Source organism: Carassius auratus, chromosome 7, assembly GCF_003368295.1.
Source record: "Carassius auratus strain Wakin chromosome 7, ASM336829v1, whole genome shotgun sequence".
NCBI lineage: Eukaryota > Metazoa > Chordata > Actinopteri > Cypriniformes > Cyprinidae > Carassius > Carassius auratus.
This window is the reverse complement of record NC_039249.1, coordinates 17193554-17208788: the sequence shown is the minus strand read 5'-3', so window position 1 is coordinate 17208788 and position 15235 is coordinate 17193554. Positions and strand designations below refer to the sequence as shown.

Sequence of the window (15235 nt, the reverse complement as noted above, 5' to 3'; positions counted from 1 at the left end):
AGCGGATTCCTTGCTTTAGTTCGATTTGTGTCCATTGACACACATATTTATAAAAAAGATAGTATATATTAAAGATAAAGTATAATATATAGATACATAAAGATAAAAATTAATTGAGCAAATTCATGCTTATATGGGTTTATGATGTGATTTATTGTGAAGGCACTTAAAAGTTTACCTTTGTATTATGATGGCATGTCCAAAAAACATGGGGCTATCACGGTGCTTTTTGTAAGTGTGCTCCTGCCATTTACTACTCTCGGTTGGATGTTTTTGCAGTAATTTTACTGAGTTTTAATGTGATTGCTTTTGGTTTCATTTATTCAATGGTTTCCAAATGCAAATGCACTTTTACCAAACTCCCGAAATGTTCCTGAGTATGTTTATTCTTGGTGTGTATTGGTAGTTTTATTTTTATATATTTAAAAGGTTAGATGTTTCCGTGTTTGAGTGTGATGTAGAGGATTTAGTAGGTGAATGGCTGTATGTGTACAGTATTTACGTGTGTGATGGGGCAGTGATCCATGGCTAAGCTCAGTGGGTGGAATCGCCCGAGTAGCGTCAGGAACTACTCATTTCCATTACACATGCATTCATACAGTGGGATTTTTTTTTAGCTTATCTGTGTCACATAATGTTCCTAATCAAATTCCATTCAAATATTTCCTCCACATAATTAAAAACCTTCCAAGCAAAGTAGTGTAGATTATCAGAAGCACACATACTCCAGGCGCTCTTTCACGGACAGATGAGATTCTGCTCTACATATTGAGGTCTCACTCGGATGGTGTCTGCCGGAGCAGGTGATGATGTGGATACAGATCAGTTAAAGGGTCTCCGCTGACTCAGTGGGAACCTTTGCTGCTGTCGACGGCAGGTGAAAAGAGTTCTTTGTCGCTCAACTCCACTTCCCCCTCTTTTCTCCCCTTCGCGTCACGTTCCCACTAAGGGGGCCTCAGAGAGCACGACTCTTGCTCTATAGATGGATTTTTGTCATCTGATACATTTAATGCCAGTGTCTACACAAGCAAACGGAGGTTAAGTGCCATATCACAAGCTTAACTTCCTAAAGCCATCCTCAGCCATAACAGCATGATAAGACTTCGTCTCAGTTATCCTTTTACCAACCTCAGCAAGAGAGTCTGGGAATATGCCATGTTCTGTTTTTTTTTTTATATATTATTTGTGAGAACTTTTCTCAGCTCACTTTTTGTTCGTGACACATTTGATTTGGTTGCTGCATATTTGAGTGTGTGCTAAATGTTTCTTCTCTGTGATTAATCGCTGTTGATTTTTTCTTTTTTCTTTTTTGCACATCTGAATGATTTTATAGTTATTTTTACATTTGTGGTTAGGTTGAGTATAACACTTGGTTTGTGAATCCTCAGACATTCCCAACGCTGAATTACAAAGGCAATCTAATACTCTCAGTACAAAGTGAAAAACTCTCATGAAAATTCATCGGCCATGTAGTGAAAGGGCTGTGAGGTCACGGATGTATCTTGAGAGCAACTCGAGTCTCTACTGCACACAGAGGGGATGTGACATTTTAGATGGCTGTGTGTGTGGGATTCACCTTCTTCTGACTTATTGACCTTTTAAACAGAAAAACATTAGTCAAAAGCATCATGGGAAAGAAATATCATGGCTGAGATTCTGTCATGAGTGTTTAATAAATTCCTGCAACTCGATAGTTTGGCATCTGGGCTGGTGTAAATATGGCACAAAGGCCCCTTATGCCACTATGTGAAGTAGTGATGAGATTATTGATAAGTCTGGAAATGATAAATGTGCTATACATGTGGTCTAATATCATTAGGGTTGAGTGGTATAGTAACTGCAGGATGCTGAATATGGGATAGAAATGAACAAAAGCAATATCCACAATGGGTGGCAAACTCATATTACACAGAAAAAAAAAAAAAAAAAATATCTAAATGATCTTAAATCACAAAAATTTTATTTAATAAGTTAAATGACAAAATAAACTATACAAATTAATTGCATTTATACTTAAACTAAATGTTTTTTTTCTGTTGAATTAATGTTGTTTTTAACTACTTTTTTTATATATATTTGTTGTTTTTTTAATTATTTTTTTCAGAAAACAAGACGTTATATCTTGTGTAATCTAGCATCTCAAATGTATCAAGATTTAATAGTTTAGACATTTTACCTGTGATTTCACCTATTTAGCTAAATCCAAAAAGAGATGCAGAAGGAATGCATTGCTGATTGTCAGTTTTCTATAATGTGTACATCTGAAAGCCCCAAGAGTGACTGTAAAAGGCAGAATGTAACGTATTTGATTGTTTGCCCGAGACTTCTGATGCTCTAGACCTTTTTCAGGGACTTTCCAGCAGCCATACTCTTTTACACACAGACACATACATACACAGTCACAGCCCGTCTCATTCAGAGCGCAGTGTCTCACTAGAAACAGTATAATGTGTGTGTGTGTGTGTTAGCTTTGTTTGATACGTGAGCTAGACCTTACATGTGGGTTTAATTCCTCAGTGCACCTGTTCATGCCCAGAAAATTAGTCCACTAATTATTAAAGATAGGATTTTTTTTTCTTTCTATTCTTAAACATTATCACAACTCTCAGGTGTGCTTCTACTTTGGAGTCTTGTACTAAGGTTCTCTCACTTTAGTTTATAATCTGAGGAAACGTGTATTGATGCATGTGAATGTGACCAATTAGTTGGCTAACAATGCTTTTGGGAAACGCACCTCACATCGGCTAGTGGATTTTTTTTATTTTTTCTTTAATCGTCAAAGTGTGTTAAAGATGTTTCAGTTTGGGGTGACACAATCTCTGGGTGAAAATGCAGTGAGTACCATTGTATAGACCCAGTCAGATGCATTACACCTGAGAAGAAGTAGAGGTCATCTGCACTGATCCCTGACCTTAACCTTTAACCCTAAACCTGACCTTAACCCTAAGAGAGAAAATAATTGTTCAGAAAACATTGGTATTCACACAAGCCAAAGGTCTATAGCATAGATACATAAAGATGCCTTTCTTTTCTTGTAGTTTCCTTTCTTTTCTTTCCATCTTGACAAATGAAAATGTGCTGATTTTGAAGTATGGACTACAGGAATGTCTTTAAGCAGCTTATCAGTTATTTGATCCAGCTGTGCACCTGTTTACTGCGTAAATAAGCATCGCTGCCATTAACCACTTTGCTTGGGGGTGGAGGAGGGGGTAATTACTCGCTCTCATTAGTGCAGGAATTCCCCAGCTCACAAAAACACTCCTATACCTGCTGCTCCCATGAGGGACGGGGTATCAGCATCACCCTTAGCTTAATGGACAAGAGAGAAACGGTGAGGAGTGTGCTTTGATTTTATTTTGTATTTTTTTTTGTGCACTTCCAGTTTTGACTTTGAACTAACCTAGTTTGAACTGAATTGTCTGCTAGACCTCTTCCGAGTTTCTGCTTTCAGTTCTTTAAAAATAGATTGTGTAGACTGTTTTAATCATTAGATGCATTTTTTTTAAATAAGTTGTTGACAGTGAGAAGGTATTGAAAGGAGTGAACATATTTGATTCTCAGCAAAAACATACAAGTTGAACATTTGTTTACTGGTATTCAACATATGAGAGTGTGGCAAGTCTCCAGTAAGTGGTTTGCTTTGAGAAAGTTTGTGTGTTTGTAGGGTCTGTTTGATAATAATTATCAGCATGCAATAATTTATGTGTTGTGTGAGAGGTCTGGGTTTGTGCAAGGATGTTCATACACCCGGTGTATGTCAAACCATGCACATACAGTAAAAACTCCACATATCGACATCTAACTGAGCCTTTGGCTGGAATATTATCTGTGCCACCATTAACCCTCAACCAGAAACATCAAAATCTTAAACTATCATTTATTCTTTCTTGAAATCAATGATTCTTTCTTGACGCACTGACTTAGCCAACTGAATAATCACTTCAGCTCATTTTCTGTCCAATTTTCAATCCAGTAGAATAAAGAGAAGTTGACAGCAACCTCGTATTCATGAAATTCTACCTTATCAATTGTACTCAATCCAACATAAGTCCTTTCAGTTTATTCATCATGCAATGGATTTTTTTATAGTCATTTGAAAACAATTATTATAATTATGCACACAAAACCTACTTTTCAGTGTTTTTGAAATTTTATCCCTGAGTTTTCGTTTTGGTCATGGTTTTATTTTCTCAAGTCTGCTTTGTACAGAGAGAAAGAGCAATGTCATTGATGCATGACAATAATTCCTGAGCAATGGAGTATGTGGTTGTTTAGTTATGGATCCATTTCTTTGTCTCTTAATTAATGCATGCAGAACAGGAGCAGGTGATCACGCATTCTTTGATGTCAGTAAGTGATCCAGCGTTCTGGCTGTGGGATAAAGAGAGCTGTTAACGCCTGTCTATCTGGGGTGTAAGTTTACTCAGTTCTAACAGACAGTGTGCTGGGAACTCTCAGAGACCCTCAGGCCAATGGAAATGATTCACTGCAATATTACAAGATCTTTATCAGAGAGAGAGAAGCTCTTTGGATCTGTGAGAATGAGAATAGGCTGCTTTTCTCATGTCACCAGTCTGATTTTTCTTTCATCACACCACCCATCCAAATATTCTTGTCTCAGGCAGAATCTCTTGCATTATTCTTGCATGGCATACTTGCATGCACAAACAAACTCACACATGCATCCTGTGTGCTGTTTTAGTACAGTATGTTCACAGGCATGATGCACTGTGCATGTGTGTATTTCAGGCTCCTGAAGCATGGTGATGAATGTTTCGAGCCACATGCATGTCCGTGTTTGTGGAAAGGGAAAGAATATTATCCAGGTGACAGAGTCTCGTCCCCCTGCCATCAATGGTGAGATTACAATAACTCACATTCTGTGCATTCATTTCTATGTGAATAGTCAGTTTTCTATATTCCATCTTTAAATACTACTAGAAATATTATATAAAATAAGAATATGTTGTCACTTGAAGTTTGGTACTTCATTGTTTTAGGTTATGAATATGAGGAAACATATGCATAACAATGTGATTTTCCAATGTTTTACAGGTATTATTGTAGCAAATCGGTAGAGACATAAAATGTCACTGAAAATCTGCCCAAACCTATTAACTTAGCATCTCTCTAGCGAAAAGGGAAGAGAGAAAATGTGCAGTGAAACTATCTCAGGTCTGAATGTTATTATTTTGCAGTGTGTGTCAGCACGGCACGTTTCAGTGTGAGTTCCGCCCATGTCCTTCAATGTGCACGGCTTATGGAGATCGACACTACCGAACATTTGATGGCTTCCTGTTTGATTATATTGGTGCATGCAAGGTGTACTTGGTCAAGGTGAACTTTTAGCAACAGATCCAGATATTCCCATATCTCATATTCTTTTAAACCTGTATTGTTGTTGCCTGCTAATGTGTGCTCCTGTGTGTTAGAGCTCATTAGATGAAATGATGACTGTGACCTCAGAGAATGTTGACTGCTTTGAGAGTGGTGTGATCTGCAGGAAATCTCTCCTCATCTCCTTTGGACACTCCTTCATCGTGTTTGATGATGACACCGGCAAACCTGTGAGTGAGCTTTTCTCTTTCTGTTTAGCACCATAAAATAGTGTAATTATGCCTGAATTTAAATAAAAAAAATGCCTACAGCTGTCACCGAATACATTTAATGTGTCCCAACCATATTCTGCTCATTCCTGTAAATCCTTGGGTGGGAGTTAATATACTTCGGCAGAATATCTACAGGTGCTGATCATATAATTAGAATATCATCAAAAAGTTTATTTCACTAATTCCATTCAAAAAGTGAAACTTTGAAACTTGTATATTATATTCATTCATTACACACAGATTGATATATTTCAAATGTTTATTTATTTTAATTTTGATGGTTATAACTGACAACTAAGGAAAATCCCAAATTCAGTATTTCAGAGAATTTGAATATTGTGAAAAGGTTCAATATTGAAGACACCTGGTGCCACTCTAATCAGCTAATTAACTCAAAACACCTGCAAAGCCTTTAAATGGTCTCTCAGTCTAGTTCTGTAGGCTACACAATCATGGGGAAGACTGCTGACTTGACAGTTGTCTAAAAGTTGACCATTGACACCTTGCACAAGGAGGGCAGGACACAAAAGGTAATTGCAAAAGAGGCTAGCTGTTCAAAGAGCTCTGTGTCTGAGCACATTAATAGAGAGGCGAAGGGAAGAAAAAGATGTGGTAGAAAAAAGTGTACAAGCAATAGGGATAACCGCCGCTGGAGAGGACTGTGAAACAAAACCCATTCAAAAATGTGGGGTAGATTGACAAAGAGTGGACTGCAGCTTCAAGAACCACTACGTACAGACGTATGCAAGACATGGGTTTCAGTTGTCGCATTCCTTGTGTCAAGCCACTCTTGAACAACAGACAGCGTCAGAAGCGCCTCGCTTCAAAAAGGACTGGACTGCTGCTAAGTGGTCCAAAGTTATGTTCTCTGATGAAAGTAAATTTTGCATTTCCTTTGGAAATCAGGGTCCCAGAGGAAGAGAGGAGAGGCACAATCCACATTGCTTGAGGTCCAGTGTAAAGTTTCCACAGTCAGTGATGGTTTGGGGTGCCATGTCATCTGATGGTGTTGGTCCACTGTGTTTTCTAAGGTCCAAGGTCAACGCAGCCATATACCAGGAAGTTTTAGTTTTCTTAATTGGCCAGCAAACTCGCCTGACCTTAACCCAATAGAAAATCTATGGGGTATTGTGAAGAGTAAGATGTTAAATGCCAGACCCAATAATGCAGAAGAGCTGAAGGCCACTATCAGAGCAACCTGGGCTCTCATAACACCTGAGCAGTGCCACGGACTGATCGACTCCATGCCACGCCGCATTGCTACAGTAATTCAGGCAAAAAGAGGCCCAACTAAGTATTGAGTGCTGTACATGCTCATACTTTTCATTTTCATACTTTTTAGTTGGCCAAGATTTCTAAAAATCCTTTCTTTGTATTGGTCTTAAGTAATATTCTAGTTTTCTGAGATACTGAATTTGGGATTTTCCTTAGTTGTCAGTTATAATCATCAAAATTAAAGAAATAAACATTTGAAATATATCAGTCTGTGTGTAATGAAATGAATATGATATACAAGTTTCACTTTTTGAATGGAATTAGTGAAATCAACTTTTTGATGATATTCTAATTATATGACCAGCACCTGTATTTTGTTGCATCATACTGTTTGTCATAATGCATCATAGTGGTGAGGGTGTTGCATCTGCAGTCTTCTGTTACTCGAAACACTGGTTTGGTGTGAAACCACTGAGGTACTCTAACAACCGTTGATTATATTCTGCGGATTTATTTCACATCCAGAACCCATCAAGTGTGATCGACAGGCAGAAAGTATATATCTGGCAAGCAGGATACTATACCATTGTGCATCTGCTTGGAGAAGACCTTACAGTGCTGTGGGACAGAAAAACCACTGTACATATACAAGCTGGGCCACGCTGGCAGGTAAAAAAAACAAAAAAACAACAACATACACACACAAAGAAGATGTAACTGATTCTTGACTCTGCAGTAAGTGTAAACTTTAGTAGTTTTGCGAATCGGTCATTTGCAGATCAGTTTTGATTACAGGTGTGTATTTGTGTGTTTTTGGCTACTTTAGGGCAAGCTAACCGGTCTTTGTGGGAACTTTGATCAGAAGACAGCGAATGAGATGAGAACACCAGAGAACATTGACTCATCAACACCACAGGAGTTTGGCAACAGCTGGACAGCGGCAGAGGCATGTCACACAGATAAACACACACACACTACCAGTCAAATGTTTGGAATAGTTAGGACTTTTTAAGTTTTTGAAAAAAGTATTTTATGCTTACCCAGGTTGCATTTATTTGATCAAAATAATAATGTAATTTAAATACAGTAATATTGTGAAATTAATATTTAAATCCCAGCCTAATTACTACAATTCTAAATACCTTTTCTATTTTAATATATTTTAAAATGTAAATTATTCCTTTGATGGCTTCAAATAGAAATTAGTTGTTTTATATTGTACTTTTACTTTTTAAAGCCTCGGTGAGTGATTTTTCAAAAACATTAGAAAATCGAAATTATTCCTACATTTTTTACCAGTAGTGCATGCACAATTTTATCTAATTTTCCTTGCTAGATGGCTAAACATTTTATTTTTGCCCTTCAGAATGTCTAAAATGTGGCAGTAGCTACAAATCAAACACTTTAATCAAACGCTTTACACTGAAAGTGTCTTTTTGTGTATGAATGTCCCATTAGTGTGTGAACAGTGCTGATATAAGGCACCCCTGCAATCTGAATCCTCTTCGAGAGCCCTTTGCAAAAAGACAGTGTGGGATTTTGCTCAGTGAAGTGTTCCAAGTCTGCCACCCTGTGGTAAGCTGATCACAGATAACAGTATTCACACCGAGTCAGAATGTACATGTGAGTGGGAGAGTGTTTCTGTGTTTAAAGGTGTTTGATGCTCTGTAGGTAGATGTCACATGGTTCTATATGAACTGCCTGGTGGACACCTGTGGCTGCAACCGTGGAGGAGACTGTGAGTGTTTCTGCACCAGTGTTGCAGCATATGCTCACCGCTGCTGCCAAAAGGGCGTCACCATCGATTGGCGCTCCCCTTCTGTCTGCCGTGAGTGACACTAATCAATAATAATCAATAACTGGGTATACAACGATAAATGAACATTCTTATAAAAGATAATGAAAGTCTAGAGGAAGAAGGAACTGGGTGATCTACATTACAGTTTTTCATAACATGATGGTTTTTATGGTACTGTATGATGAGTTACTCTATCTTCTTCCTCTTACAGCTTATGACTGTGAATACTACAACAAAGGTACATCCGTAGTTTTGATGATAATAATATTTGTATTTGAGAAGTTTTTCATTTTGACAGTTGTGTGTGTGTGGAAATGCACGTCTGCATAGCTTTAGGGAAAGGCCCACTGAAGCTATTGACCTACAGAGAGAGAGGAACACTGTTGGCAGCCAATAAGACAAGTGGACTGGTGTTCCCAAAAAGAGAATTGACGAGTACTGATGAGATCCTGACATTGTTCATGATGACACCAGGCATCAGCAAAGCCAGACCACATGGTCAGTCAGACAGACAAAAGCACACAATCAGAATAAAAATGATAGTCACTTTTGTAAATATACAGTAAATACTAAAACATACACATTTCAGACCAAATCTAAACATTTTGAAGCAAAAATCTTTAGATGCATTATATTATTTTATATATATACTGTATATGTTGCTTTTCTCAATGGGTATGTTGTTAATGCTGCAGACACATCTCTGGTGTCATTTGAGGCGGCAGACAGACCCAACTACTTCTTAAAAGCAGAGCGCAGTGGCCAGCTGAGACTGCAGAAGTGGGAAGAAGCTGAAGCATTTTGGGATGCAGCTACATTTGTTCTTCACAGAGACACTTGGATATCAAGTTTTGATTCGCTAGAGTCTCTGGCAAAGCCAGGGTTTTTTCTGCATTTCATGTTGTCCAGACTCCAACTCATGAAATACAGTCACTCCGATCGGTACCGCCGAGCTACTCTTTTCAAACTGACAGGTCAGCATGTGGCTACATATGCGCACAACCTTGCTTATAATCACACAGAAATATTATGATTTGCTTTTTTCAAATCTTTTTTTTTTTTTTTTACTACAGGGGGCATACCCCACTATCCAATGGGTCCTCGATGTCAGTGGCAGTATGAATCATGTGTGAGTCCGTGCTTCAGGACATGCAGTGACCCATCAGGTCTGAGCTGTGCAAGTATCCTGAAGTAAGAGCAGACCCCCACACATTTGTTTTCTGCCAATATTTACAAGAATTTAAATTGTGTAAAGTGACATGGCTGACATGCACCTTTCTGTAGGGTTGAGGGATGCCTGCCTCAGTGTCCAAGTCACATGGTTCTAGACGAGGTCACTCACAGATGTGTCTTTATGGAGGACTGTAAGCTACTATTTGTGTTTGTACACCGCTAGTGTAAAATAAAATCACTGACATTTTTCATTTGAATGGGGTAAATGATAGGTTGGGATTTACTTCCACAATTATTTTCATATTATTTGACTAAGGCAGCTTATGTTACCTTTCAGATACAGTTTCGTAAATTCTATTTTAACCAGCACTAATGCAAACCGTCTTTTTTTTGGGGGGGGGGGTACATTTTTTATTGCTTTTATGCTAACAGTCTTTGAGAAAAAATATTTCTTACCACCATTTGTAAATGGAGCAATTATTTAGTTTTTTGTCTTTTTATTGCCATAGTAAATCCAAGCTCCAGTTTATCTAGCTTAAAGTAACACAATTCGCTATATCAGTTAAGATTAGATATTTTGTGCAGTATCTAATAAATGCTGTATTTGTGTTTAGGCATTAAGCCTGCTGTTGCTCCCCCATTCACTTCACCCAGTACTGCAATATCATCAACATCTTCCTCAGAGTATTCCACCTTGAGTGGTCCAGCAGTTTCTATATCATTCACTTCTTCAACAGTGTCAGGGTCTAGTACCACTGCTTTCACACCTACAGCACACATGCCAAGCTCTGCCAAGCTTACATCTTCTCCTATCAGACCTGGAGTGGTGGAAACCATTACCACATTAACAACATCCACTTCTTTCTCCCCAAGCCCACTGGCTTCCACTGAGAGAACCACTAAAGCACCAAGCATCACCCACAGTTCCACTTCTTCCACCACAGTGCACACTAGCCCAGTGTCTCTCTCAGAAACTCTCTCAGAGACCTCTACAACAAGCAAGCCAACAGAGTCTTTGACACTTCTCACACGTACCACAGCTATCCCCTCACTGTCGACTTTTAGTCCCGTTCTGTCATCTACCTCAAGTAAAGAGCCGACCATGCCTATGCTTCCAGTCTCAGCCAGCATAAGCTCCACAGATGCCACTTCCCCAACAGTCAAAGTGTCATCTCCCCTCACCTCTAGTACCGAGACCCCCAGAATCACAGAGGCCTTTATATCTACTCAAAAGACCACAACACCCTCTGTGACTTCTAGTGGCAGTACACAGTTTCCTGCTGAAATCATCAGCACAACAAAGTCCACCTCACCATCAACTACAACATCTATATTAGAGTCCAGTACCTCTATCGCCACAGAAAAAATGTCCTTTCCAACATCTTTACGCACAGTGAAGACCCCAGAGAGCACCTCTGAAACACATGGGACTTTGGACATCACTACCACTTCCACTTCCTCTACAGATATTGACACTTCAACCACTCACATTGCAGTAAAAACCACAAGTTCTGCTTTTCCAACACCAACTTCCACTCAAATTACACCTTTTATTCCTTCAACATCAACCTCAGAGCAACCCGAAACTTCAAAAACAACAGTGTCTGTGCCCACAGCCGCTCCAGCAGCCTTCATCACCACAGTGTCCTCTCAAGCTCCTGCATTTGTGCCAACAGAGACCACAGCAAAAATAACCTATCAACCAACATCTGTTATATATCCTTATCCTGATGTTCCAACAACTGATATAACATTACAGACGGACTGGAGAGTAATCCAAACCACATCAACTCCATCACCAGAAACAACCCAAACCAGTGCCAGGATAGCAGAGACACCACTTACCACCTACACCAGCATCCCATTCACCTCAGCACCTACAGAAGAAACATCAACACTGCTTACATCACCTGTGTCACCTACTGACAAGACAACTTCTAGAGATGCCTCTGCTTCTACTACACTGGGCCCTACGGAGTCTCACTGGGGTTTAGTTTCCACCACTGCTCTCTTTTCAGACAAAGTCAGCACATCACCAGTTCATCCTCCTTATTCTTTGACAACTACAACCACCACATCTGCAATGCCTGAGATTTCTCCAGCTTCACCATCCATACTTACAATGGCAACATCAGTAACTCAAGCTCCAACAAAAACCACAGAAACAATGATCACTTCTGAGACACCTCTGCTAACGTCTACTGCAGCTGAGGAAGAGATTATTTCTACCACTCAAACGTCCACAGCTAGACCTTTGAGCATTCATTCTGTCACTGAGACAACTAGGGTTTCTCTTGACACAGATAGAGCTGCGCTGTCAACCACTGCGACAACCCAGACATCAGCACTGGTCCATGAGTCCTCCAGCACCTTTCCTTCCACAATGTCTCCAGAATTCACAACCCGTGTCACACCAGTCCTGACCTCACAGGTGGCTGGGGCTACGACACTACGAGAAACTCCACGAGTTGTGGCCACAACCAGCATCTCACCTCCAACTAGGAATGCAACAACATTGAGAACACCTGCAACCACTTCTACAGATAAAGTGACCACTGTTTCCATAGACAGAACTTCTTCTAGTATGCCTGTTGCTACTTCTAGCACACTTCCAACACACATTCCTGACATCTCTGAATACACCTTTGGATTTACAGAGTACACCACTGAAACTGGTCTGACAACAACACTGCTTTCATCAATTGGAACAACCCCAGTGCCTAGTGTGGCATCAGTTTTTACCCAGACTACCATTTCCACACATCCGCCTACTTCCTCTACTGTTGCTGAGAGTAGTCCTGTAACCACTGCAAGTGCATCTACTGAGCACCCTCTGGTGGATGAACGTACCACAGTCACCGCTATGCCACCTGCTCCAGACACTGCCCAAACAACACTGAGTTCATCTGTGATGACCAGCCTGCCCTACATGATAGAAACAGAGCACTGGATGACGAGCCAGATGCATGCAGTTTCAAAAACTACTGCTCTCGAGCCAAGCAGAGCATGCACTGTAAGTCAATTAGAAAATACTTTTATATAGAATTAGCTGTCTTTAATTATGTGGTGGTATGAACAAATGTTTACATATATTTGGATAACCAAAATCAGCGATTACATGCTAAACTAAATAATATGATGTCAATGTGTCTGTAGTCTCCATATTCAGAGGTTGTGGATGAATGTACAAAGCTTATTTGTGTCAGTGGCCAGTTGCTCCTCTTCAATAAGTCCCAGAGCTGCCCATATGATCCTACACCTCCAAACTGTGGTCTGCTTGGCTTTGCTATACTGGTCAATGGTGATAAGTGTTGTCCACGATGGGACTGTCCATGTGAGTAACACCTGCATGATATACATTACTATGATCTTTTCTATTTTGTCATTTGTTGAATTACTGAATGTTTATTACAATGTATATATTTCTTTTGGCATGTAGGTCGTTGTTCAGTGTTTCCTGATCTTAATCTGATCACATTTGATGGGAAAAGTGTTGCAATTTATAAAGCTGCTTTATATGTGGTGGCTCAGCTTCCCAATGAGACTGTCAGCATCCTTGTACAAGAGTGTTCTGGAGCAGATGACACTGTGAGATATGCACAACTGTTTCAACTAACCTTCAGGATAGCTCCTCACAACTCTAGTGCTCTTTATGTGTAATAAAAATAAAATTCAAAGTGATAATATCATTCTATTTGCTTCCAGCTTGTGTGGAACTTTACCAATTTGTGTCTGGCTGCTTTAAACATTACTCACAAATCCAACGAAGTGCTCATCAATCGTCTGGAGAGACGTGTGAGTATCCATCGTTTGAAATAACATTTTTGTAGTGGTAATAGATTATAAAAAGTGGTTTAAATAAATCTTATATAAAATATATATGTAATCAATCTTTCAATCATAAATATATGATTGAAAGAGGTTCAAAATATACAATGGATTGTTTTTTTTTTTTAGCTATATGTGAACTCCAGGTATGCAAAGCCACGTTTTAAGAAATTTGGTTTTGAGATTCTGGACACAGGAAACATGTATCTAATCCGAAGTCCAGCTGGTCTGAAGATCCAGTGGTTCCACACTACAGGCATGATGGTGATTGAGATGGACAGCTACAACAACAGACTCCTCACAATGGGCTTGTGTGGTACGAAACCAATAACCACAGATTATACATACGGGAAAAATGATCATGTTGTATTTTAATGCCATCCACTTTCTTCGTGTTCCTCACTCTCCACCGCTCTCATCTTTCTCTTTGTCGCCTTGTCCAGGTAGTTGTGATGGTAATCCTCTGAATGATCTGACTCTGTCTAATGGTACAGTTGTGCCTGAGCAAGAGGATCCGGCCGTGTTTATCGATAGCTGGCAGATTCCCAACACCACCAGCTACGTCAGTCACAGCAGACGGAGGGAGGCCAACTGCACCACAGGCAACTGCTCCCAGTGCATTAGCATGCTGAGCAACCGTACCTTCACCATCTGCCATCCTTACGTACGGCACACAACATGCACATGCCAACAATACCAAACCTGCAAAACACACCTGTGACTATTGACTACATTTCCTGAATGCTTTTTTGCACTGCAGGTCCCTCCAGCAATGTTCTGTGAGATGTGGGTCAGAGATGTGGAGTATGTGAATAATCCGTGTGTTGCTTTGGCTGCTTATGCTGCTTCCTGCCACAAATTCAACATCTGCATGGAATGGAGGAGCTCTGATTTCTGCCGTATGTAGTTAGCAAGGCATATCAACACAGCTTTAAGTGACAATGATTTCCACAGATGTATATGGTGTTAAATGCCATTCATTGGTATGTTCTCTAATGTTTTCCTGTGTAGCATTCATGTGCCCAGAAAATCTGCGGTACCAAGCATGTCTGCCTGCCTGCACTGCTCCATCTTGCCCAAACCAAGAGTTTGAGTTTGTCCCAGAGCAATGCACAGGCCTTTCAGAGGGCTGTGTGTGTCCAGAGGGAACTCTATTACACCGGCCCTATTCAGCCCTATGCATTCCACCCAGCAAGTGTGGTATGCTCCTTGTCTGTTTCTCTCTCTTTTTAAAGGCTTTAGCCCTTGTTATTAATTTACTCAAGTTACGATATGTTGATATTGCAGCATGTACTGATAGTTTTGGAACCCCACGTGCTCTTGGGGAGGTTTGGAAAGCCTCACTGGATGGCTGCTGCATGTACAAGTGTGAAAACGACAGCATAGTGCCAGTGGAGTATAACTGCAGTAACATCCCTCAGCCAGTCTGCATGCGTACAGGAGAGATTACAGTCAACCTGGCAGATGACAGCAGCTGCTGCCCTCAGAAAGCCTGTGGTTTGTTACACAATCATTTCAAACATATTTACTGAAGGCAGAGTGAGTAGGCATATGTAAAAATAAACTGTTTACATCCATCAAGTTAAAATAAGACGATGTCGCTTTAATTTTT

The 15235-nt window shown here is 39.9% G+C and overlaps 1 protein-coding gene across 1 annotated transcript in view; it reads left to right on the top strand.

Annotated features, from left to right (window-relative positions):
- The window catches only part of LOC113106118 (otogelin-like), a 46416-nt gene that overhangs the window by 23716 nt on the left and 7465 nt on the right, over positions 1-15235 (top strand). Inside the window, exons 24-44 of the mRNA XM_026267721.1 lie at positions 4750-4857; positions 5199-5337; positions 5433-5567; positions 7350-7493; positions 7651-7770; positions 8283-8399; positions 8496-8652; positions 8834-8860; positions 8953-9120; positions 9318-9596; positions 9696-9813; positions 9907-9986; positions 10410-12808; positions 12952-13129; positions 13235-13383; positions 13501-13590; positions 13753-13939; positions 14067-14287; positions 14384-14522; positions 14635-14823; positions 14911-15120. Coding sequence (XP_026123506.1) covers positions 4750-4857; positions 5199-5337; positions 5433-5567; positions 7350-7493; positions 7651-7770; positions 8283-8399; positions 8496-8652; positions 8834-8860; positions 8953-9120; positions 9318-9596; positions 9696-9813; positions 9907-9986; positions 10410-12808; positions 12952-13129; positions 13235-13383; positions 13501-13590; positions 13753-13939; positions 14067-14287; positions 14384-14522; positions 14635-14823; positions 14911-15120 — 5354 coding nt within the window. The remainder of the gene's footprint in view (positions 1-4749; positions 4858-5198; positions 5338-5432; positions 5568-7349; positions 7494-7650; positions 7771-8282; positions 8400-8495; positions 8653-8833; positions 8861-8952; positions 9121-9317; positions 9597-9695; positions 9814-9906; positions 9987-10409; positions 12809-12951; positions 13130-13234; positions 13384-13500; positions 13591-13752; positions 13940-14066; positions 14288-14383; positions 14523-14634; positions 14824-14910; positions 15121-15235) is intronic.